General features: G+C 38.4%; 1 protein-coding gene across 1 annotated transcript in view; it reads right to left on the reverse strand.

Moving 5' to 3' along the window:
* TRPC4 (transient receptor potential cation channel subfamily C member 4) overlaps positions 1-25,701 on the reverse strand; it is a 132,256-nt gene that overhangs the window by 73,758 nt on the left and 32,797 nt on the right. Inside the window, exon 2 of the mRNA XM_071448270.1 lies at positions 7,430-7,834. Within this exon, the coding sequence (XP_071304371.1) occupies positions 7,430-7,807 (378 nt within the window). The 5' untranslated portion in view covers positions 7,808-7,834. The remainder of the gene's footprint in view (positions 1-7,429; positions 7,835-25,701) is intronic.

Genomic DNA, 25,701 nt, shown 5'->3' on the forward strand with positions numbered 1-25,701 from the left:
TTATTTGTCTTTTGGTATTGCTGTGGAATATGATGATTTAGAATTTGTTACAAGGTGATGGGTGCATATTGTAGAACACATTGCGTACCTCAATATTGAAACTGCTAGCAGCTCTGTTGGGTGGCACAGGCATACCAGCTTCTGGAGTATTTCCTTAGTAATTGTCACAGGTTTTTCTACTCATCCACCCACCTTAGCTCTGATGCATATAAACACAGACAGTTTGGGTTTATTGCCAAGACATAATGGCATTTATGTGCAACTTTTTCTGAACTTGAAAACAGCCAGCAACCTTCTTCAAACCCAAGAACAAAACTTCTGAAAATGCTTATCTCCATCTCACATGCAATTAGTCAGCTCCACCTTTACTGTGCACCTGTGCTACATGCTGTTTTCATGTGCCTAAATGGTTATATGAAAGACTGACTAGTTTTATCCATAAATGAAATATCCCCTACACAGCCTCTCCCATTCATCTATCAACATGTCAGAAAATTCTAACTTATCAGACACCACTGGGAAAAAAATACTCATCTACCCACTCAGGCAGATAGCAGTGGAAAGAAACAACATTTTGCCCTCACGTTCCACTTCAAGAATGTGTACTTTCAGACAAAGAATCTCTGCAATGCCTCCTCCATACTCATTACTAGCTAGACTGTCATTAATCACAACATTTGAAAAAGACATTTCGTTCATAAATTTCTGCGGGAGACATTTTCAAAACAAAAATGATGCTTGAATCTCAACAGGCAACAACTACCCCAGAAGAGATTGTAACTGGAATTTTGCAAAGTTACTGGAAAAAAGAGGTTTAGATTAGGAAACTACCAGGCATCATGCAGTGATCATAAAATCTTTCTGTCTCTTCTTGACCAATATAACTCCCAGTTCAGTTGCTAGGGGAAAATTTGAAGGAGAATTAAAAAAAAAAAAGTCAGGTTTAACATTTATGTAAAGTCTATTGCAGTCATGTTGGGCCTACAACCTGTATACATTCCTTGGCCTTCTCCAGGAGGGCCCACTGTCACCAGGAGGAAGTACAACCCTGACATAGGAGCTTTCCCACATATATACCATTGGGCTATGTGGAAATGCAGGACTGGGAAAATGATATTCCATGAGACTTGGAAAGAAAACAACGGGCCAAAGCTGCGTAAATGCTCTTAAAACACATTAAGGGAGACTGAGACTGAAGTTAGGTTAAAAGTGCAGCTCCAAAGCAGAGCATTGGCTTAATCTCAGGACACTAGGACTCCTCAAAGGGCAATTTCAAGAAGTCCAAAGATACTGAGAGACATTAAAAGAACAGAGTGGGTGATGTGGCCACATGTAGGGAATCTCCTAGGAGATAGGAGCTCTGTCAGTCCTGATAGGAGCTTTGTCAGAAGAGCAGCATTTAAGCTGCCAGGATTTCAGGAATGGAAAATGACTCTTCAGGCTCTGTGCTACTTTCATGCTGCTTCCTGACTTTTCCCTTTTAGACTTTTTCTCTGTTTCTGGGAATGCTGCCAGACTGAAGGCGCTTTGCCTGCAAAGCTGTCTAGCTTTGTTGTCCATGCCCTTTCCCAGATAGCTTAGGTGAGTGCCTGAACATCCACAGAGGAGTCTGTTCCACTGGCCTAGAAACTATACTGTACAATATCCTTTACACTTCCTCACACAGGACCATTCCCTCATCCTGGCTGTTCTCTTATAGTCTTTCATTATCTCCAGAATTACTTAGCAACTAATTAAAAAAAAAAAAAAATAAAAATCAGATGTTGAGACACATTTTGGCAAAAGATCAGTCACTTTTTTTTTCTGATGAGAATTACATCAGCAGCTTCAAGCGAAAGACAACTTGTATTCTTGTCCTCTTCTTTTCTACCTTCCCACACTCCAAATAATTATCAGTCAGACATGAGTCAAGACTGATGAAATATAACTTTAGCCTTTGACAGTAAAACAATGCCCTTTCTCTCCCTACCTCCCAAAAAGTCCCAAAATAGCAAGCTTTCCTACCAATCACCTGATAACTCCTCCTGTCCAAGAGTTTACAATGGCTGCTAGCACACTGAACAGCACATAAATATCTCAGCATTTGCCATCTTCTTACACATGAATTCTCACCTCACCCATCTCTTCCAGATGCCATTCCTTGTTACAGCACAAACCCACAGCTTGCTGTGGTTATCTCTGCCAAAAAAGGTTCACCTCCTTCCTTTCAGTTCTTTCCCTACAGATAAAGGCTAGAACATATCATACCTAAAGTCTACCATGACCAGAGAGAATACTAGAGGGCCCTCCATACTGATGAGGAAGGGTTGCTCTGTCTGAAGAGAAAATGGTAACCTAAATGCTGAATCTTTCACTCCTTCAGAAATGTCTCTATACTTAAAGTTTCAGAGGTTTCGGTTTTTGTCTCTTTTAATAAATATTTTTTCCCAAATATTTAGACAACTGATGGAACTCATCCTTTCTTGGGCCTTTGAGAAATTGCCAGGAAAATCCATGAAACCCAACAAAAAAAAAGTTGTACATGCCATGGACTTGCATTTTTAGAGGCTGACACATTGACAAGCTGAAGCCTGGCTTCCTGGCTTGACTTTGGCAGAGTAAGTAGAGGCAGGGCTTTTGCATAAAGTAGTTTATGATGTGCCTTTACTGCTTGTCCTGGGAGAGCAAAAGGTCTCTGAGTGTTGCAGCATGTGGATATAGTTTATTTTCAGCTTCCTACTTCCAGCACTGTGCCAGTGATTTCTACTTTTCTCTGCATGTGAGCCAGGCACATATCACAGGGATCACATCCTCCCTTATCCAAAAGTTTTCCTTCCTCTAGCAATTCCCTTGTGTTTGCAAATGCCAGTCTGGCATTAGCTCAGTATTTTGTTCACACATCTGCACATCTATCCCTAGAGTGTCCACCCATTAAAAATACCCTCAAATATCACAAGACTGACATACAATAGTGAACAGAAGGCATAAAAGCACTGTCATGTGCTTTATTCTGCTAGTCAGACAATGCTGTAAGCACTGCTGTCGGGTTTCCAAGCCCTAAAGCAAGTCTGTCAGCTAATACAATGCCACATGGATTCAAGTCTAGTAACTGAGATTTCAGCTTCACTTATGTGATTTGCAGCATCCTTAGAAGTCAGCTACACCTCTGCTTCAGTCTTCCCTGAATATACACAAATATTTAGATGGTCAACCCCCCAGCTAATGATCAAAGCCTGAGTTCCCTAAGCAGTAGAGCACACTATGATTTAGATAAAGGTATTAATTTTTTATGCTGCCTAGCCCCCAGCCCATCTGTGGGTGCTGCATGCAATTTAACAAGACAAAAATGTTTTCTGCAGATACTAAATTTAAAAGAACAACTTTTTTTTCCCCCCCTCTTAATTTGGCATTCAGCTATCCATCAGGGTAAGCAACAAGTGACTTGGCAGATAATTCAGGACATATGGCTTTAAAGAATGGTAATTTAAAAGTACTTGGACAAGTTTCCTCAACTCATTCACATTAATTTGTGCTATTCTTTTTTACTTGTGCTCTAGCAGCTGGTACAGCTAAAGAAGTATAGAAATATAATTAATATAATGCAAGTGGCAAAAAAACCCTTTCCTTGTGTTAGATTAATGTATAGTGCAAAAACTTCTCTCAAAAACTGAGAAGCAGAAGGAGTTCAAAGACAATTCAGAACTGTTAAACCTACATACCTCATCTGTAGTCACCAGGTGGCACCAGATGTATCCATACATTGGTAATTAGGCTAAAACCATTGTAACCTATGTGGTCTTGGAAATGCTGAGCCCATCACATATGGCTATTAGGCAGAGCCAGCAGCTGAATGATCAATAGACTAGAGAGTTTAGATCTAACTTTAACGAGATCTGAACATTGTTTTATAGTTTGGGGGTTTGGGGGGTGGGGTTGGTTTGTTTTATTGGGGTTTTGTTAGGGTTTTTTGTTATTGGAGTGGGTTATTTTGAGTTTGTTTTGTTATGGTGGGTTTTTTTGTTTGGTTTTTCTTCTGTGTTTATTTTTTTGTTTCTTTTAGGAGAAAGTGTAAATTAGAGATCAGTGGCATCTGCTAATTTGGAGATGTTGGTTATAAAACTTTTCCAAAAATGCAAAACCAGATTACTTTAACTAAACGAATTGATTCCTGGTTAGAATTAACATATTGTTAAATTTTTCCCCTTTTCTTTTGCAACACCTAAAATGTTTAAAGCATTAAGTTTTGGAGGATAACCAGTTCTTTTAAAAGATACATTTCAGCAGTCCTGAAGAATTGTAGCTTTCTGTTGATACAAGAGGACATTTTCTTCTAGATTTCTGACATTGACAATGAGAACTTGAATTATATAATAAATTCTATGCTTAAAATTATTTCGTTTTACAAATATAGCTACATTATTGTACGAACTGAAGCTGAAATTAGCTATGCATCATACATAGGACATTATCTCATGAATATAAAGAAAAAAATTAGTGAGAGCTAATTCATTTACTTGTGAATCATATCAGGTTTTTTCCAGAAATTCAATGTTCATAACTTTTTCACTAATTAAATATTTGGGAAACTGTTTCTTGTGCTTGGAAGTATTTAGCAAGGTGTTTTTCTTTCTATTATTAACTGTCTTCTGTAGAAATAAAACTTTTCATCAGGGACCAAAAAAAAAAAAAAACCAGCAAAAAAGGGTTGACCTCACTGAATCGATGGCAAAACTCCCACTAACTTCAAGGGGCCAGGATTTTACCACACATGACCACACGTTCCCTTATTCAAAGAAAGAAAACCAAACAGCCAAAGATATCATGTTACTAAAAGCACAGAGTCTGAAAATGAATCATTGTCTAAACAATATATCAAATATTTACAAACACCAGTAATCAAAAAGTAGAGTTGTAATTTGAAATAGTTTCAAAAGAAACTTGAAGGGGGAAAACAACTTGAAGGAAGAAAAAATATATAATAGAAGTACATAATTCTGAGTATTCAGCTTTTATCTCTTTATTGCATTGGAATGATTTTTCAGCCAAAAGGTACTTTTTTATTATACTAAATTCATTGTGGCATTAGTGCAAAAATGCCATTGGCATTTACATCCTCTTCAGCATGCCATGTTCCTAAAAATGAACCAGTGTGATTATCAGTGTATTATTACACACCTGACACCCATAGAAGCTTAATTGTTGTTGGGATCCCCAGTGCATACAACAGCGAACATGTGTAAGCAACCTATCAGTTAAGAAGCCATTTTTAAAAGCACTGGCTTGCATTCAGTGCTTGCAGAGGCAACGGGCAAACCTAGGCTTAAACTGACACAAAAGGAGATGTCTCTGTTCAAATGATTCATTATTCTTCTTCACACTTTACAGTAAGACCCCCAGCAAGTCCAACCAAGAAAGCATAGCAGGAGCAGCACTCTTCACTCCAACCAGCAGTGGACTCTGGCACTGAAACAACATGGTTAAGCTTCAGCACAGAGAAGGATCCTCTAGACCGGAGCAAAGCAGTTTGTGAATAATTTAACATGGTAGTATTCACACAAAAAGTAAGCTTATCTTTTGTCTGCTACAGCATGATGCTCACTAATACAAGTTTGACTGTTTATATTCAAGCATTTTCATTACAGCAGCTGTGGCCCATACAAAAATGTAGCCCTGAAAGTCTAAAGAACAGCCTGAAATTTAGGCAGCTCTTGTAAGGTGAATTTCTAGACTCCCATGGTCAAAAAGTGATTTATGATGTCTTAAAACAAGTAACTGATAAAGACTGCAGGAGGAGCTCTCCAGGGATCTCTATTTTTTTCCATTGCCAAGGGGAGCCCAGGGAGCCAGACCAGAGATGAGACACACCTTTGGATGGCTACCATCACATGGCATGAACTCTACCCTGCCAATGGCAACTTCCACTGTAGAGGCTGCATAATGGAGACACAGGGGTTTTAACTGGTTTGGGATGGGGCTGTGCACTGATCCTTCAGGCTCCTGGTACACTGCACTGAGAAATTCCTATGCGCTGTATCCTCATCTGCACTATCAGTTTAGGAATCATGAAATGAGACAAACATCATGTGAATATAGTTTTCTTCCCCTTCTCTGACATAAATCTGTTGTCATTTTACAGGAGCTCTGCTTTTACTATCTAGAAGAAAAGGCAGGCACACACATTTGCAGGAAGACCTAGTATCTCTTTCTTTCTATAACAAAGGAGCGTAGAATTAATGTTATTTTATCAGCAAAAATTATACTTTTTACCTATTATCTGCAATTCTATCCATGGCAAGTATATTATACTGTAATTTAAGTATATTACATGTATTATCTGTAAAAGGGCTGTAATAATTTCAACGTACTATTCATTGAAATACACTAATAGAGTACCTATAACACAAGAAAGCTGAAATTGATGAAAATAGAGTACAATAGTATAACTACTTTTGAGGTTTCTCTTCCTAGAAGAAAGAGTCCTAGGAATATCAGAATGTATGGGCTATGTTATCCTGTCTTCACTATTTTCTTAAAATTAGAAAGATTTGCAAGAGGCTAGATATTTCCCAGAGAGGTCTCAAAGCAGTTCAAGGGAAAGCAGAGTAGGTATCAGATCATGAATGAGACTATATGTAATGATTTTTTCCTTTGAGAAAAGACAGGGAGAAAGGGAGAGAAGTTTGCATTTTTTAAATTGTACTTCATAGGATGGATGACTACTAGAGACAGGACTGAAATTCTGATGAACTGGGTTGTGTCCACCAGTTTTCTCTCTGAGTTGGGATACCATGATCTCTACATGGATGGGTTAAAACATTCATTGACTTATATGGGAGTTTCATAATTGATTCAAAGGGACTACATATTTCCACTACTATTCTCTTTGGAATTATTTGTTTCTTTGAATGATTGAAGATTTCCCAGCCATATCTGCAGGAATAATATTATGATTATACAGAGGGGAGTTATGAGAAAGACAAAGAGAGAAAGAGAGACTTTTAACCAAGGCCTGTAGCAACAGGAAAAAAGGCAATAGTTTTAAACTGACAGAGGGTAGGTTTAGAATGGACAGAAGGAAGACATTTTTTTATAATTAGGGTGGTGAGACACAGGATAAGGCGGCCCAGAGAAGTTCAGGGTGTCCTGTCCCTGGAACTGTTCAAGGTCAGGTTGGATGGAGCTTTGAGCAACCCTGTTTAAGGAAAGATATGTCTGCCCATGGCAGGATGTTGGAACTAGACTTGAAGGTCCTTCTGAGTCAAAACAGTTTCTGACTGTATAATGTATAAACACAGTTGAATACAATGCATTCGGCATCAAAGTAATTGATTTTCTGATTTTAAGTACTGCACGCAAGGATGATGTTTTGTTTTTGTTTTTCTTACCCCCTTTGCACAATTCTTCCCTTTACATTAGACCAGACTATAAACTCAGAACATCCTGCACATACCTGCTTCTCTCCACTGGGTTTCTTGTGATTTAACAGCAGCTCCACAGCTCCAACCACCTCCTTCCGTATGGCATGCAACAGAGCATCTCCCACATACACGTTAAAACTTAAGAGCAGCTCAATGAGCTCAAGGTTCTCATTTTCAATTGCAATTAGGAGTGCAGTTCTGCCCAGGGGATCAATGCAGTTAATATTGATCTTGAAATAAATTTCTGCCTCCTCCAAGGCTTTCTTTACACTGGCATAATCTCCTTTCTCCACAGCATTCAGGTAGGCCTTCTCTGAATGAGACAGTTCAGATTCTGCCCGCACAATGCGAAGAGGGATTCGGTCTCTGTAGGGAGCATTGACGCTTCTTTTGTAGTAGAACTGGGCCATATTTTATGCCATTCTAATACTTTGTCTCTGCAACATGAAAATAAGGATAAAATCAGTAATTGAGCTTGGGGTATGGTGCACCAAATTAATATTTGCTGTATATACATATTTAAAACTCATATTAGAAAGCAATGTTGAAACATTTTTTATCAATAGAACATGTAAGCAAAAGCGGAAACCAAAACACTGCTTATTTGTAACTTACCAAGTAAAAGCATATCTGTCAGAATACCATTTGATCCTTTGCTTTTTTTAAATCTGTGGCAAACAAGAAATTTTATGGTACAACATAGTTTATCACCAGAAGTGTTGCTCCACTTCATCCTTAATTTCTTCATTCAGTTCTGCAAAGACTTAAAGAGCACAGTCACCTGTCTCAAACACTGTAAAGTCCACAGAAAGATTTTGCCGTGGAAAAAGCACAGAAGGGAGTGACAGGATGGTGACCACCCCAAATCTGACAGAGGAGAGTTCTGGTTAGCACATCCTGGTAGGTGCATCCAGACAAAAAATTCCCAATGCAGCAAACTGTGTAGAGAAGCAACTGCTCATACACATATGAATGGTCAAACGAAGATCACCCCAAGTTATGGGAAAGATGGCATCTATGACCACCAATGATCACCAAAACCTCCCTCTACCCTTCAAATATCCCTCTGCTGGTAACTTGAACTTGGACTGTAAGATAAACCACTACTGCAGGGACTTGAGGTAAGGTAAAGGTGGTACTATTGTCCAAGTGTAGTCTCAGACCTAGGGAGAGATTAACAAAGCCTGGGGAAAAGAATGCATCACTGATAATGGACAAAGAATGTAGAATTTATGGGCCACAAGGAAAGGCAATTCAAAAACTGTGTTGAAATCAACTCCAATTGCATAAAAGGTAATTCCGATGGAGAGATCTTCTCTGACATCCTACAACAACTTGTGTGTTGCTTGAGGATTGTGTGTGGACAACTAAATACAGTTTCTACCTCTTTACATCTAGTCCTGCTCAAATACCCTGACTTTTCTGTGACAGGCACAGAACTCACAGCTCAGTGGTGATCTTCCCTACTAAGATTTTGATTCAATCTCATATGCTATTAGAAAAACATTCACATAAAATGTTTTTCTAACCAGAGCTCACTAACTTATAAATTAAAACTCAGAACCTAAAAGGAAAAACAAAATCCATAGGAGATAAATTTCCAAGGACTGATAGATAATAGTCCCAGTTTTGATTCTGAACTACTCAGTTCTAAACTAGAATTAATACTGAAACATAGCAGCAATAAAACAACTCTAAAGTCTTACATATAGTAAAGCATATGGTGTCTATGGTTTTATTCTGTGTACTTTATTCAAGGATACTTTATTCAAGGACTTTGCAAAAAAAATTTGTTATAACAAAATTGTTTTTCCTGGTTCTATCTTCCACCTGGGGAAAAAAAAAAAAGAAAAAAAAAAGGGAAAGAGGAAAGTGGGAAGAGAAAAAAATTGACCTCAAAGAACAAGGTCGACAAAAAATATTTCCCTCTGCTGTTCAACTGGAGGTTGAACACCTTATTAGAGGAAGAACTGTAGCTTCTTGTAATTTTTTCAGTTGATAATGCAAGCTGCATTAACTCGCTGCTTTTTACTCCACTTTTTTCAGTCATTAAAACAAAATCTCTGTTGAGATTCTACAGCAAGCTATAATGCATATTTTTATTATTGTGAGGTTTTCATTCACCAAAAAAAAGTCACTTAACATAGTGAGGAATATAGTAATTATTCTGCTCCCCCTTTTCTTAAGTAGTGTAATGAGAGATATGTAAAGGCTGTTACTAAGTTGTTTTCTTTGTTTTCCAGAGCAGATCAACATGGCTTGACACAGGCAGGAGAAGATAAAGAAGATACGGGAGAGACAACTCTGTGCCACATCCATATACAGGAGCTGAGGAATTGCCAACCTTTGCAAGATGTTTCCCAGTTCTCCCTACAGAATGGTATCAGCCTACAGTCTGGACTACTAGAGGTTGCCCAGTCTGTGGATTATGTTCTGTTAATCTCACTCTAAGTAAAATAAAGCTCATATCCATTGCACAGTTTTGTACCTCTGGAACAGATATCAGGTTCTTAATGCACTGTATTTTATCACTTTGCTTTTCATTCTTTCATTTCAAAACTGCAAGTTCAATTCAAGGGAGGTGAAAATTTTTATGTTCAGATCAAAATTAAGAGACATAAATATAGTTCACAAGGAGGTATCTGCAAGAAATGTGGACTATCATATTCCATGGACAGCCACAGACACTTTGAGTTTCACAGTCCTGTTCCCAAACTCAAGCAGATCGGGTGCTGGATGTGAAGGGCATCCTGCCTGACTCCAGCTGCCACCTGACAAAGACTTAGGTCTCAACACAGGCTCTATTTCATATCTGTCAGGCAGATGTCAAGTTAACCCACAACAATGCACACACAGTATCCAGGTTTTTACTATTTACAGAGTTCCCCAAGACCCCTGAAGAAAACAGAGGGACTGCAGCTGGGGGGTTAATGCTAAAGGCTTCTCTCTCTTGAAAGCACATGAATAAAAAGATCATTGTCTCCACATTTATTGTGAGAAAAACCATGAATTAACTTGTATCAATGAAACTGGGCATCAGAGATGTTTATTTTAGATGAAGAGTACAGTCACCTACAGATGGGATCTATCATGATTTAATGAGAATGATTTGGGGGTTTCTTGTTTCTTTGTTTTTATTTTAAGTCTGATGAACATCTTTTGCTGCTTCACTGTAAGCCATGAGGAAAATACTTGTTGGAACTTTTTTTGTTTACCTTTTCATGATTCTTGAGTAGATCTAAATTTAATTTGTCTCTTTTAGAAGAGACATATTAAACACACATTTTCATTCTTTTAAATAGCTGCACCCCACTAATCTCTATTTGTTGCCTGTACCAATTCTTGAAAATAATTACCCATAAATAAGGTTTTGTTTTAAGTAAAAGTCTATGTTTACATGCAATCAGAAACTAGAGATTGATTGCTGATACAGGATGGTCCTGGAGGGTGATACAAACATCAAAGATAATGGTTCCATGGCTGTTTACAAAAAAAAACAAAAACCTGTTTATAATTTTATCTACAGGTAGATAGTGTTGTGTAACAACTGTTACTGTGCTGTCACATATAAATGCATGCATATGACATTTACATGGAGCTGTAAGACCTAGAAAGAAACCAGCAGCAGTACAAAAGTTTCCAATTGCTTTGAACATCTCTGCAGGAAGAGGTCAAAATCACAGGGCCAGTGCAAGAAGAATGAAAGAAAAAACGTTATGGTACAAACTTATGGAAAGTGTAATTGTAGTTTCTACAGAGTTCATATACCTGACACATAATAAAAATACTTCAGAGAAGAAATGAAGACAAAATAACTTTATATGGTGCTTCCCGCTGTGCAATGGAAATACCAGCAGCACCTGAGCAGGAGAAATAGATTAAAAAAAGGAAATCATAATACTTTGACAAAATAGTGATTCTTTTGAGAAAACATTTTTTTCTTAACAATCAGGTTTTTTTTGCACCTGCTACAGACCACTATTTCAAATTACGTGGGACTGTTTCTTTCATCTGTTGTTTTTCATGGAGGAATGGTAACATTCCACCTTCTTTGCAAACCTTTACCATTTCCACTCTATCATTATTTAATAATTGCATATGTCCTTAGAAAAGTTGATGTTATTAATTTTGATAGTCCTAAATAAATAATTGGATTTTTTTTCTGCTGCTGTATCATTGTGTATATGTACATATACATGCATATTTTAACCACAGGCACACAGATATTTCCCCTTTAAAGCTCAAGAAAAACTGCAATCAGATTTCCTTGGCATTTATTCAACCATATTTGCTTCCTTTACATATATGATCATATCCTCCCTATTTTTCCAGAGGACCCTGACTTGCACTTACTTTGTTTGCTGCCCCCTACCCCAAAACCACGTGTGAGAGGGAAATTGGAGTGAGCCATCAGCAGGCACCAAGAGCCTCAGTGACAAGCCACTCGTATCACTGCTCACAGATGTACTGCAAACCTTCCAGAGACAGAGAGAGACCCCAGTGAGGACACATTTCCTTCAGCAGATGGGAAGTGGGAGTGATACAGATATGCTTGTTAGTATCCACATGTGCAGCTTCTGAAATCCTCACTGACGCAACCCTTCTAAAGACACTCTATTTCCAACACTGACCACTGTTACACTTACTATAGAATTACAGTATATATAGATAGATAAATATAGCATTATCCTATATAGCTTCTTCTATATAATCAAAGCACTTCTGATTTTGCTCATGAGTTTGTTTTTCAGACTATTTGCATTAAAAAAAAAAAGCAAAAGTGAAACTTCACATGTAACTATGGCATCACCCTGCTCAGAACCCGAACATTTATGACAAGTGAATAACATGCTGATTTCTCTGATCTTCTGAAACTATTTTATATGCACTTTTCATGGCAAAGTAAAGTTTCTGACATTTTTTAGGTTGATGAAAGTATGACATTTTTCCTTCTAAAATAGATCTGTGACATACCAGCTTTAATCTGACACAGAACGCTATATGATGCACAGTAAAAATGATGTTCAAAGAGAATTTTGGAAAGTAAGACTAGCTCTGATAAATCCCAGTCCAAATGAAGCATAAAGTTTCTTCTCTGTCAGTCACCAGAACAGACTGTTTCATTTCAACAAGAACAAAAGAAATGCAGATAAGCCTTTGATTTCTGAACCCAGCATTAGTCCAGATACTGCCTTATAACCAAATGCCTAGACAGCAACTTTAACATGCTCTAGCACTGGGGTCAACTGGATAGGCTGTGTCCATCCTGTTAAACATACTTCACCCCAAAACAGGTCAGCTGAATGAGAACTGTCTTCTGGGGATAATTTGGGGTCCAGGCTAACTCCTACACTGTGCCTGGAAAGTGTGTAGGAAGAGAGAATTGTAGAATAGATAGAAGATATTGAGCCAGCAGTTGGGCTGATTCCAGGGACTGCTCGAACAACTTTGGCTGCAGGTGATGGAGTTTCACTGATCGTGCCTGCCTTCTAGCACTGTTTATTTTACAACTGTTATAGCTGGCAATACAGTATGTAGGGTCCTTACCTGAAAGGAATTTTTCATTGTTAGAACTACAGTTCAGATTTGAAAGCTGACAATAGCAAACGTAGCAATTTGAAATTTAAAATTTAACACTGATTCACACATGCAGGACATAAACTGAATAACTCAGTATGGTGCACGTTCCCTATAAGACTGCTAATTTGGAAAAGAGCTAAACCTCTTTGTTTTGCTCTGGTCTAAAATGCCTCATAATCAAAGTTTCAGTAAAGCAAAGAACATGACCTAGTATACAGCTGTAGTGGATGATGGGAAGCAGGCTGCCATGTCATCTGCTTACAGCTGTCCTGGCTTTACAGTCAGGAAGGCAGGACATCAGCTACAAAGAACAACTTTAAGGTACAATGTTATATGGTGGATTAAACACCACCAGCATTTTATATCAGCATCTTAAGAGAACAAGACCTAGGAAAGTCTGAGTCTGAGACACTGAATGTGTAAACCTTTCATGATGTGACACAGACTACTTACTTTGATGTTTTTTTGTAAAAGACAGGATGCAATTTCATAGCATTGTTTGGGGGGGCGGCGGTTAAAGCATGGTCCTTCATATATAGCATAAAGATGGTCTATAAGTTTACTTAATGCCAGATGGGAGGAAACTTTTACCTTCTAGGGCTGATGTTACACCAAATATTAGTTGACAATGATAGATTCTTATAACAGTGACCTTTAAAGTCTACAAGACTACTATCAGACTGGAGTTTGAGAAATATCAAAATAGAAATAAAAGACCATTGAGAGACATTAGAAATTATTACCAGATCTTAGAGGTGTAGGATGATTTGGGGTCAAGCATACAGTACTGCAAATCTGCATATTTCTTAAAAGAAGAGATATTCAAGAACTTGGTTCTTCAAATACACTTAAAACTAAGCTTAATTTCATTTACCCTGTGGGCAAAAATCTGATAGCTCACTCATGAGGAAAAAAAAGAGCATCATTAGGTCACAGAAGTATTACATTAGAGGACAATATTAAATTAGTTCATCTTCCCAGTTTATTTAAACTAGAAAAAGGCACTCTTCAGAAAAATACGAGATGCACGGTTACCTCTTGCTGATGGGTAGCAGTAGGCAAATGCCCTCAGGAATCCGTGGGAATGACCTTGAAGCTTGAACTATTTGTTCTTGCCCAGAGGGAAATAGTGACGTGTTTAAACCTGCCACCAGAGCAAAGGAGAGAAAAACTGCTTGCCCCTGACTGACATGAACTTGTTCTTTGAAATGATGGAGCATGAAAGATGCGAGTCCAGCCTACACGCAGTAGGCAGCCAGTTTAGGGTGGGAAGGACAGGGAAGGCAATAACACAGATAATGATCTTAATGAGTGACTGCAACATCCAGTTGAGTCGACCTTCCTGTCTCCTTGGCTGGTGTTATCCTCCGGGGTAAATTCAAGGAGCTCTCCAAAACAGTTTTCAAGATAAAAGTACTTCAGTGTCATCTAGCTACACAGAAGGCTGCCTTCCAGCATTTCCAACAGTAGCACTGACCTAATGCCCTGTGGATGTGATCCTGCAGCAGCCACACAGCACAGCAACATTTCTCAGGGGACACAGCAACATTTTCTCAGGGGGAGTGGGCTGTCCCTGCTCATGCAAAGGGTGGGTGGTCTTTCTCCAAATGAGAAGAGGATGGGAGAAGAAGCCTGTAAACAATCTGTTGAGAAAAGGGTTGGGCAGAAAAGGTCTGACTGATCAAGTTCACTTGAGGAGGAAAGAAGAGAGGATCCAGATTAGGTTGGGAAATACAGGACAGGAGCATTACTTGTGGGAATTATGCTACAAGGAGCAGTGACTTTTCTGAGTTTCAGGGTATGTTTTCACACAGAACCACATGTCTTGAAATGCTTCCTATGATGAAGTACAAGGCAGCATGCACTTTGGCCAGAAAAGGGAGAGTTTGGGCAGACTGCCCAAATACTTTTAGTAAAGACTTGCTAATAAAAACACTCCTCTGTGGGTCCATTTTCAGATGTACAAGCTAAGCCAGCCTGAGGATAAGTTAAAACACTTTTCAAGTATTTAGGACCAACAGAGAGCCAGCTGTGAAGAGATTTGTGGTCATACATATATCCTCACATAAGCATTTTAGTACTGGCTGCTGCCCTCAGAGTGTTATGTGTATTTTGTGGGGAGCCTTGAATAAGGCTGAACTTAAAAAAACCCCTCAAAATAAATAAAGGCTAGTTAGGGAAAACTGTTCAAGTTTTGGAATTTATGGGTCTTTTTCCACCCATATCCTTTGTGGTTCTGGCCTCACGCTGCTTAGAGACACTTGAGTTGGTGTATTTTAATAATTTTACTAGAAGACTTCATGAAAGTAAAATCAGGAAAATTTATTATCTAAGCTCACCTACCATAGTAATCCAAGAACTCAAGTAAAAAGAATTATAATGTTCAATTAAATTGAAATCAAACTGACATCAAAGCAAAACATTTAAACTCAATAGCAAACAATTTAGTTAGTTAGACAACACAAAATATATTTATACAAGTCTATAAGAAGATGATCACCCATTGGTAATAAACCCTAATGAAAGAATTTAATATAAATCAGTCAAATGTATAATTTGTTTGGTTAACTTGTCTAACAGTGAAACTATTTACTATCTGGATCAAAGCCTGATAAAAATAATAGTATTTTTTTTCCTCAAGAAGTTGTACACTTATGTGATGACTAACCCCTTCCTGCCCTTGTAGCAATAAAGACTTCAAAGTGACAAGCCCTATTTGCCAGAAGTCATAAAATGACAGTTTCATGTCACTCAGGACCTTTAAATGTATAGCACAGAACATGCCCTAATGAATAACTTGACAAGGTATTATAAAGCTTCTAAAATCCAGAATAACAGTTCCTTCCAGAAATTGGCCTGCATGGCCACATTGTCATTTCTACATATGCCCAAATAACAATTCAGGATTAAAAGTCTCCGGCTAAATTCCAACAAGAGTGAAAGATATAAATAGTAACAATAAGAGAACTCTCATTGCTAGGGAGTGATGGCACCAGAAAGCTGTCATGTGGATTCCCTGGCTGACAAAAACATGTCTATTACAGTACTCTGTAGATCTGTGACCCAGCAGCAATTATGTGAGACTGGTAATAGTTCAAATACTTTGAGCACCCTTCAGGAAGTTTGTATATTCTTGTGTGGGAGAATGTCAGAAGAAGGTACATCACTGCATTACAACATAAAAACTTTAAAAATAGATCACCTGAAAATCTGAACAACAAATCTATCTCCTCAATACTTGAACTTTCTGAAGGATTATATAATGTCTCTTCTCCTCAATAATGAAATCTGCTCCCAGGCATATAATAATTTCAGCATCTTATTCATAGAAAAAATACATTTGACTGATAAGAAAATAGGAAATAATTGATACAGAAAACTTTCACTGTGAAAAATGCATCTTGTCAAAATTTTCAACTGGCAGAAGATTAATTTTGCACTCTTTTAGTCAAGGTTTTTACTCATCTACTTTAAAAAATAATCATCCAGATTTATGTCTGGAAATAGCAAGTAAACAACTTCATTTTGAAGCACCTGTGTTATGCTTTCTTCATCTTAAACCAGAGTGTATAAGTTCATCTAAACACAAGCCAGCCTAACTTGGATTCTCATTGTAGGAATAACTCCTTGGCAAGACAACCAAATAAAAGCTGAAGAGAACAGCAAGTAACATTAATATTTCAGGAAAATGACAGTTCATAATCAGAAACCCTTTGAAATAATATTTTAACTATCAAGAAGCTCAGATGTTATGAGAGATTCACAAACTTAAGGATTACTATAAGTACCTCATCTGAACTCTGACATAAGGCAGGTTGAGGGAAAATCAGCATGGCTTCCTGGTCCTGAAATCCTGAACTGCAAAAGGCTTCCTGAGCTACCAAATCCAGCCTCTCACACAGGCAACTTTCACCAACAATCTGTAAAGATCAGACTCCTTTTCAGAGGCAGCTGGGATCCCCCTGCTTGACCCACTGCTTCTGTGAGTGGTGGTGGACAGACTCATTCCTCCAGCATGACAACTGCCTCAGTCCTAAATAATGTTCAGCTGTTAAGGACTGCTGACAGGATTATCCTTCTTCCAGCATAGCTGGAGAAAAAGCTATCCCTCTTCAGATTTCATTTGGCCAGGCTGCATAAATATGTTTCCTTTACAACTCCGGCCTATTCCTTGCACATTGGTGCCACCTGAAACACCCCAGGATGCCATATCTGTCCCCAGTTGCCCTCCTGAAAAGGAACAGGTCCCCTCTAGCTCTTATGTCACACCCCAAACCCTGGTAGCCTTAGGTATTTAACTAGAAATAGATATCTCCAAGTGGTCAGCTGAACTGAACCTTCAGACTCCTTCTGTGTTTGCACTACTCCTTTGCCACACCACTTTTTTTGAGTGATCAAAGTGTGCTTTTTACTCCAAGATACACTTTCCTGCTTTGTACGATTTCAATAATTCTCCATCTCATGCTTGGATATTTTACTTGATTAAGTTCCAGACCTACAATCACCTTGTTCAAGACTGCATCATAATCATCAACCTTTAATCTGCTGATAACCCATGCTCTTCTTTTCCTCAGCTGTTTTAAGTCAAAAAAAAAATCTGATAAAAGAAAAAAAAATCCTTTTTCAAAATTATTCTGTAAACACTCATGTAATTTGCACTTTTAGCTAGATTAGAATAACCTTTTGTACTCTGCTTCCTGCAATAGTGGAATAACTGGTCTCAAGGGCAAAGCAAAAGAAAACTCATAAGGCATGTACCTAATTCTGCAATGATGCATATATATAAGAACTTCTCTTCTTCCAGTAATTATCTTCCTCCCCAGAGCATGAGCTTTAGTCAGTTTTCTCTACTTAGATGTATCACACAGGTCTCTGCTTCTGTTTGTTAGTAGTCAGTAAGTCTTTGACTCCATGACCCCTTGTAGTAAAAAATGTCAAATGTTCCCTGTGAACATCATGAACTTTGTATTGGAAATTTGTTCTAAATATACCCACAACCATTTTATTTTATAAAATAGGTGGAATATAAATATAAGCATTTCCTTCCTTCCTTCCTTCCTTCCTTCCTTCCTTCCTTCCTTCCTTCCTTCCTTCCTTCCTATTTGCCAATAAGGCAAAAACAAAGGCAATTATTAAGTGGCTGAAAAGAGAAGTTTTTACTATTTACTCTTCTTTCCAAGTGAGTTGAATGACACCCACAACTGCCTCTTACTAGTGAATATAAGAGGTAAACATTTTAGATATTAACCACATCCAGTAGTGCTGTACCTCGATGCAACTTACGTAAATTTAGACAGCCTACTAAGGTTTCTAAGTTGGAATGTATTTGTCTTGATCTCTTTCTAGAACTAGCAGAAAAAGAGGAGGAAAATCCTGCTGCAAGGAATTCAATCAAATTTCCATTTCTTTCTTTTGACTGACACAGCTGGGTATGAATCTTGGCCTGAGCACGTGCATTTGAAGAATTCTCTGAACGAAAGATGTTCAGAAAGTTCATTTTGAAAATAAAAAACCTGAAAATAAGAAATTGCTTTTGGTCAAAACCAAATGAACACAAATGTACAAAGGAAGACAGACCCTACCCTGATTAGAAAGATCAGGAAATCTCCTGATATGCAGGTGTCTGTCACTGTTGTAAGCCAGATACAGCAATAATGCCAGTTATGCCTGCAATAATGCAGATTATGAGACAAATTTGTTTTGGAAAGGTGTCCCTTTGCAGGAAACTTATTTCTTACTCTAATACCCTTTTAAGTAAGAATACAAATACTGACACATAAGGGAGTGCACCATGAGTTGTGGCACATGTTCCCTTTCAGATGCTGTGCTATATAACAACATATCAAACCACTGCTAGCCACTAGAAATCTCATTAAATGTCCAGAGATATTAAAGAAGGTCACAGATATTCTAGGGGTATATATGTACAATTCACTATAACTGGCAAGGGAAGTAATATGTACTTTTCCTTGAAACTGGTTGTCTGAGAGATGAAACTGACCCCAAGCTACACAAAGAAGTTGAGCTTCAAATAGGTATGAGGAAGCTGTGAACATTATTCATCATTGTGCAGGTGTATCCTACACTCTCTGTGATACCCAGCATGCTGACACTGCAGTTACACACTGAGTGTAGGAATTCCTTTCAAACTCAGGTGCTAGTGATGGAGCTTCCATTGCAATTCCGTTTTTTCTTCCAAAGATGAGAGTATATACAAAGCTGAGCATAACCCAAAGATAAAACCAGCTGCTAGTAACAAGGCCATGTACTTCTAGTAACCAATGTTGATGTTATGGTTTGAAAGTAGTTATTTTATTGGCTCCATGCATCTACTAGAGTATCATTGTAAAATACACTGTTTAAAATACTAATTTTCTGTCTAAAACTACTTATAGTTGATACTCTAGCAGACGCATAGAATCAAAAACAATGCTTGAAATCTAACAATGACTCTGTTAGAAATTCAATGCACAGGGGATGCATTAACTAAATAAGCAGCAGGTTATTCTGGCCTGACAGTAACATCTTTTCTGAAAGAACAGCCTAGCACACATTCTTAGAGCAACATCCCCTCCAGCCATTGCTTCCCTGCCGCTGAAGTTGTGTCCTCACAGGGACCTCCACTGCTGCCTGTGGTCCATGCTGCCCCCAGGGCTCACACCACCTGCCAGGCCACCCACAGCCAGCTGTGCTGGACACTGCTCACTGCTGAAGTGGGTTAGGGCCCTGATGTTCTAGCCACTACAAACACCAGCAGTTTCTATTCAAGGAAATCTAAAATTATGGCATTCTTTCCATTGGGAGTTACAGATTCAGACATGCAATAACCCTTAACAAATAATCAGGAACTGTTAACATAATACCATCCATCATAAGAAGAGTTGATACTAGATACTATTTTACCAGTGCTCTGAGGAGAAAAGTCAGACAAACAACTGAAAATAATTCAATTTAAAATTAATTTTTGTGACTAGAAAGAAGAGTCCTTTTAGGAATGATTAAGAATCAAAATGTTCAAAGTGATTTTTTTTCTTACAGCAGCAAAATCTTCAGACTGTCAGATATCAGGGATAGAATGTTACTGAAATATGGATCCCTCAGTTCTCTACACTCACTGCTTGGGACAAGGGGGAAAATTAAATTGCCATTGGTACATAATGTGCTTGAGTGCTCACTTAACACTGGTTGTGTAAGGAGAAGCTGACTGAGGTTTTAATATTGTTCACAGTAACAATTCTCATAGTAAAACAAGCTATTTGTTTTCCAGAGGTAGAACTGTTTCTAGACTAATCACACTCATTTGCTTAAATACTAAGACAAATGGGACTAATTCAAGGGTAGTATAATTTAGACATTGCCTTTACAGAGTAGTTCCAAAGCTCATTGCACAGTGGCATGTCAGTGAGAACTTAATCAAGCTAATTGTCTCAAAACATAAGGTCAACCTCAAGGTAGAAATACCAGCTGTTAATAAAACTCTTCTTCTCAGAAACAATTACTCAGTTTGACTGAACAAGAGTATCTGGATCCTGCAAGAGTGAAAAATGTCCACCAGTTTTAGCATTTTGGCTTAATAACTTATGGGACCTGGCTAGAAAAAAAACTGTAACATAAAAACAAGAGATGGGTAGTGGATCACTCAGCAGAATGTGTCCATGGGAATATGGTAAATAACACAGAATTGAGAGTTACACCTAGCGGCAGTGGACCCTAAAAGTATACTCTCATTTATTTCTGAAAAGCAACCAACTGTTTGGATGAGAGCTGTGTCAAAGTGCTGTATATATTTGACAATCATTTACTGGCAAGTTTTTGGCAAGTTTTTGCTTTAGGCAATCTCATGTCCTTAGACTACTTCTTTTGGGAGAGTAAAACTGTGGGTGGCATTCAGTTCAGGGTTAAGACACCTACGTTAAATGTCTAAATGTAGATATTGGCATTTGAGATAAGTCCTCAAACTCCCTCTGTTGCCAGTGGATAACCAGGATGGGATTAGTTTTCTAAACAGAGAATGACCTTTAAGATATCCTACATGCCTGAGACATCCTTGGGAACTGACCAAATAGAAAATATCCTCCTTTGTCCACAGGTAGAATCCCAGAAGGCTGCCATATCAGATGTCACTTAGACACATGCCTTTTACCCAACTTCATCACAGCTTTAGTCAGTAAAAGTAACAGCACTTGCAAAGTGCTATGACTTGCCTTAGGGATCAACATGCCAGCCAGCTCCAAGAGGTCACAGACTGTTTTCTCACCCAGCACACTCATGGACACCTGCATGAATACCCTGTGTGGGCCTGGATACAAATCCCATATGGTGAGCAGAATTCAGTTCTGCTGAATATTGTCTGCAGGGCCACAAGATGATACATTGAGGTTACAGATATGATCTGGGTCAGGTGAAAGCCATGACAGGCAGGGAAAGGGCTGCCTCTAGGGAAGCTATCATCTGCCAGGCTACGCACTAGGAGGAGCCCAGGAGCACACAGAATTTAGATGTCTGCTGGGGAAGGAAGAATGGAGACCATCTGCTTTAAGGCAGCTGCACTACCAGGGGGTTGCTGTCAAACTGCTCCCTGGCTGTGCAGTCTATAAGAAAACCATGCACAGGGGCAGAGAGACAGAAAAGAGCATGTCTCTTCTTCCCATGGTGTCAGAAGGTCAGCAAAAACTGAGAATTCAAGGCTGCTGGCAACATTCAGCAATGGATGGGAGATGTCTGTGCAGCTTCACCTCATTGCCTGAGTGGAGTTTGCCATGCACTTTTTGCTACTAATAAAAAAATCAAGAATGTCTCCCATTAAATCAATATCTGAAGAGAAAATGAAGATATAAAGCATTAGCAGCCATCATTTGGCACAGATGAGGCTGTTGCAGGCACTGCTCCATTTTTGGGACAATCAAAGTTTTGCCTTGACACAAAGTGCTAACAGGCAACCAGGTGTTATCATCCCACAGCTTGATACCCTGTTACTCCACATTTGAGCAAACGTCAGAGCCCTTCTGGGCTGCCATCTGCTTATTTCCAATCTATGATATTTCGCTCACTACTTGCCCCAGTAGAGATATATATTGCTAGGGTTAAATCAGGGTTGCCAAGACTTCCCAATAATTTTCATAGATACATGATTATCATATCACATTAGAAAGGCAAAACAGCACAAAACATAAATGATGGACACATATGCATGTATTTCAGCACTAGGAGAGAATGTTTCACAGTCCAACACACTTCACGATTCAAAATGCTTTCCAGATATTTTGCTGGTATTTCACTTTGCTATCTCACACCCCATTACTTCTAATTATACTCAACCCTGACCTATTTAAGCAAATTTTGCTAACAGCCTGCTTATTGACAACCACTCATCTAAGTTGTTTTCCTCTATGATATCTATCAGCTAGAAAGATTTGGGGTGAACTGGATGTATATTTGCCTTTTGCTATGGGACAATGGGCAAAGCTTTCTACTGCAGTCACAATCACAACTTCTAGCTGTCACAATTTCAGGGGTGACAGCATCAGATAGCTTCAATATCATGTCTCATCCCTGAAGCAAGTCTTTATCCTAACCTTTTCCTTCAAGTTCTTCAACCAACTTATTTTATCCACACCTCTCCTCCAAAAAATCAAAAAAACCAAACCCCCTTTCCCCCAAAAAATCCTGCCCCACCAAACCCAAACCAGACTAAACCAAAAATAGGAAGTATAAAGGAAATTAAGCCAGATTTCTTGAGAACACTGTTAGTAGGCTATCTGCAAAGCTTCAATTTGTGTCAGGTGAGAAGGTAGAAGTGAGGAATTGAATTGGCTGGTGACCAGCTCTACTTCTACAAGTCCAGTCTGATTTGATGAGAGCAGATGAGCGACTGCTAAAATAGCTAATCTCTGCCACATTGCTTTTAACTGTGCAAAGCAAGGCTGATCAAGAGCAACCACCAAAGAGGAAGCAGGAGCAGGTGTACCTGTGCCTGTGTGACATGAGCCCTGCTGTCTCAGCTATATTCAGAAAACCACCTGCTACCACACAGATCTGCATGTGACAGAACCAAGGCATAAGGAAGGCATAGTCTGCTTATTGAGACTTGCTTTGTGCTCCCCAAAAGCATGTGCAAAACCTGAGTGGGTCACAACAGCACACTGGAGCTTGAGCATTATTTTTTCATGCTGTCATTCCTATAGGAATGGATAACACTGCATCTGCCTCAGCAAATATCACAGTGCAGTAGGAGCAGAGCTCCTTGCTGAGAACCCTGTACTTCAGGTGATGTACCTCAGATGAGCTCTATCCTGGTCCAGCAAGCTGAGCATTAGCAGCTGGAGTGTGGCAGGAACACACCTGGACTCAATGATCTGTCTTTGGATCTTGTACAGAAATCCAATCCACAGGCTCCAGGCCTCTCTGCAGTGCCAAACAAAGCTTGGTAGTACAGGGAAAAGCAGGAGGGAAAAATCACTTAAGAGGGTACTTTGATGTTATGATACTAGACTAATGTGGATGCATCTACAATAATTCAATCTCTTGTTTTCAGTTTAGAAACTTTTGTGCTGACATAAATTGCTCTGATCATTAAACACCTAAGAAAGCTCCCCCTATGCCACTGGTATTTGACAGAATTGCAGTTATTTCCAAGCATCCTGGTGGATGGTACATGGAGTTAATTCCTTTGGAAGATGCACCTAACATAATCAAGGGAAGGGTTCAGTTACCTACATGACAGCATGAACTTTAGTGCATGACTAAGTTCTCTCTGTGTTGAGTCCCTCCCAACCCCAACCCAAACTGTTCTATAATTCTACGATTTAAACTCCACTTTGTGAAAAGACCCCCAACCCACCCCCTCACACTTCTTCACAGATCTAGAGGAAATTGTTCTTCAAGTAAGACACTCAGTCTTTCTCTTGAAAGTAAAAACATTATAATCCATTTTTTAAGAAAATTACCGAGGATCATTGCTTTCAAACTAGAAAGACATGTTATTCTTGATGTTCATAGAATGGTTCAGTGTTCAGAGAACTTGGTCAAATCTTGAGCAAAGCATTCTGAGATTGTTTACAGACATATATTCTAATCCCAATGTTGTTCTGAAACATAATAGTTTTCAGTATTCTTTCTGAATTTTGCCATCGAAAAAGAAATTCAAAACTGACAACAACAGGGAGAAGGGAAAAGAGCATGATGACAAAAACTAGTGCTTAGAGCCTGAAAAGAGCCAGTTCTCAGTTCTGCATTCAGGACTGGCTAGAAATAAAGGCACAAGAGATAAAATAGACACTTTCTGGCAGGCCTTTCACCAAAGACAAAGTTAGAATCGTAACAGAGGATTGTAATGAGAGTATGCTCAAATTTATTACATGGTCTACAAATTGAGAATATGAACTGAAAATTACAAAGTAATTTTTACTCTATCAACTTTTTGATTATCATTTGCCATAGCAAAATGTTGTTCTGCCAGTGCATAATGTTAATTTTGAACATTTATTAAAAAGAATTTAGACTTATGCTTTCTATGTATTTTATAGCACAGATAAAGTAAGCAGAATATGATAATTAAAAAAAGAAAAGTAATTCTATTTCGGATGATACTACGGACTTTAAAAATTATAGGTCTTAAACTCTATCCATGTTTTGTACTGACCTCAACAAGTCAAGAGTGATTTGTCTCCAGCTGCTTCTTTTTTTTTTTCCCTTCTTGATAGAAAATAAACCTCTGCGGCTGCTTTTCTAATTTTGTAACAGTTATGTATCATGGACCAATGAGTGTAGAATACTATGGGCTTTTTAACTATTCTTCAGAAATTCTGCACGTCAACGTTGATAGTGAAATATTGCTACATCTAACAGGATGAAACAAAATTATTTTATAAATATATGTGGAGAAGACTCCTAGGAACAATAGTTGAGAGATTTCCAATTGCTCATGTTCATCTGCAAGTCAGAACCACCTCTGCCATCCAGGAAATTGTGAGAGTTCCTTAATTAATTACCACAAGACCTTTTTAGAAGCAAATCTGCTTAACTGTTACCATTATGCTGAGTGTGAATAAAAATGCTTTGTATATTCTTTTTCTTAAGACAATGTTCTCCACACATCACCCAAAAATGCCTAAATAGAGCTACACTGTATTTTGAGACTATTTCTGATTATTACTAAAAGAAATCTATAAAAAGCTCCTCACATGAGAGAGAGCTTTGTTCTTCTCAAATCCTTGCTTCAGAAGACATGGCGATATGATAAATTGCAAAGATCATTTGGACTAAACACATCTTCATCATGGATGTTTCCTCTGAAAATACATTCATAGTACTTGGATCTTCTACTTGCATATTTTACAAAATGCAGGTGGAGAATAGAGACAAAGATGTCAGATAAAGGGGATCTGAGATATTTCCTGCCGCTTAAACAACCTTCAAAGTGAATCCTATTATGACTTTTTTAAATAGTTGGACTTTTGCAGAATAATCAAACTTCAAGGACTACTTCATCACACTTTCAATATGAAGTTAAAGGGAAAAGGCTGTCAAGTTGCAATAAGTTAATGTACTGCAAATAATTACCACGCCCATAACACCATCATTCTCTATCTTCAACAAATCAGTTGCCAAGTGCAAAGTTCTAAGCTTTTGTCAGTCAGCTGGTAAATAGTTCCAACTCCTTCACCCCAAGCTTATAAATAAAAAAAAAAATGTTGCTAAAATAAGATGTTCTGAATTACAACAT

The sequence above is a fragment of the Agelaius tricolor genome, unplaced genomic scaffold (assembly GCF_023055355.1).
Source record: "Agelaius tricolor isolate 1412-34295 unplaced genomic scaffold, bAgeTri1.0.p SCAF_26, whole genome shotgun sequence".
Lineage (NCBI taxonomy): Eukaryota > Metazoa > Chordata > Aves > Passeriformes > Icteridae > Agelaius > Agelaius tricolor.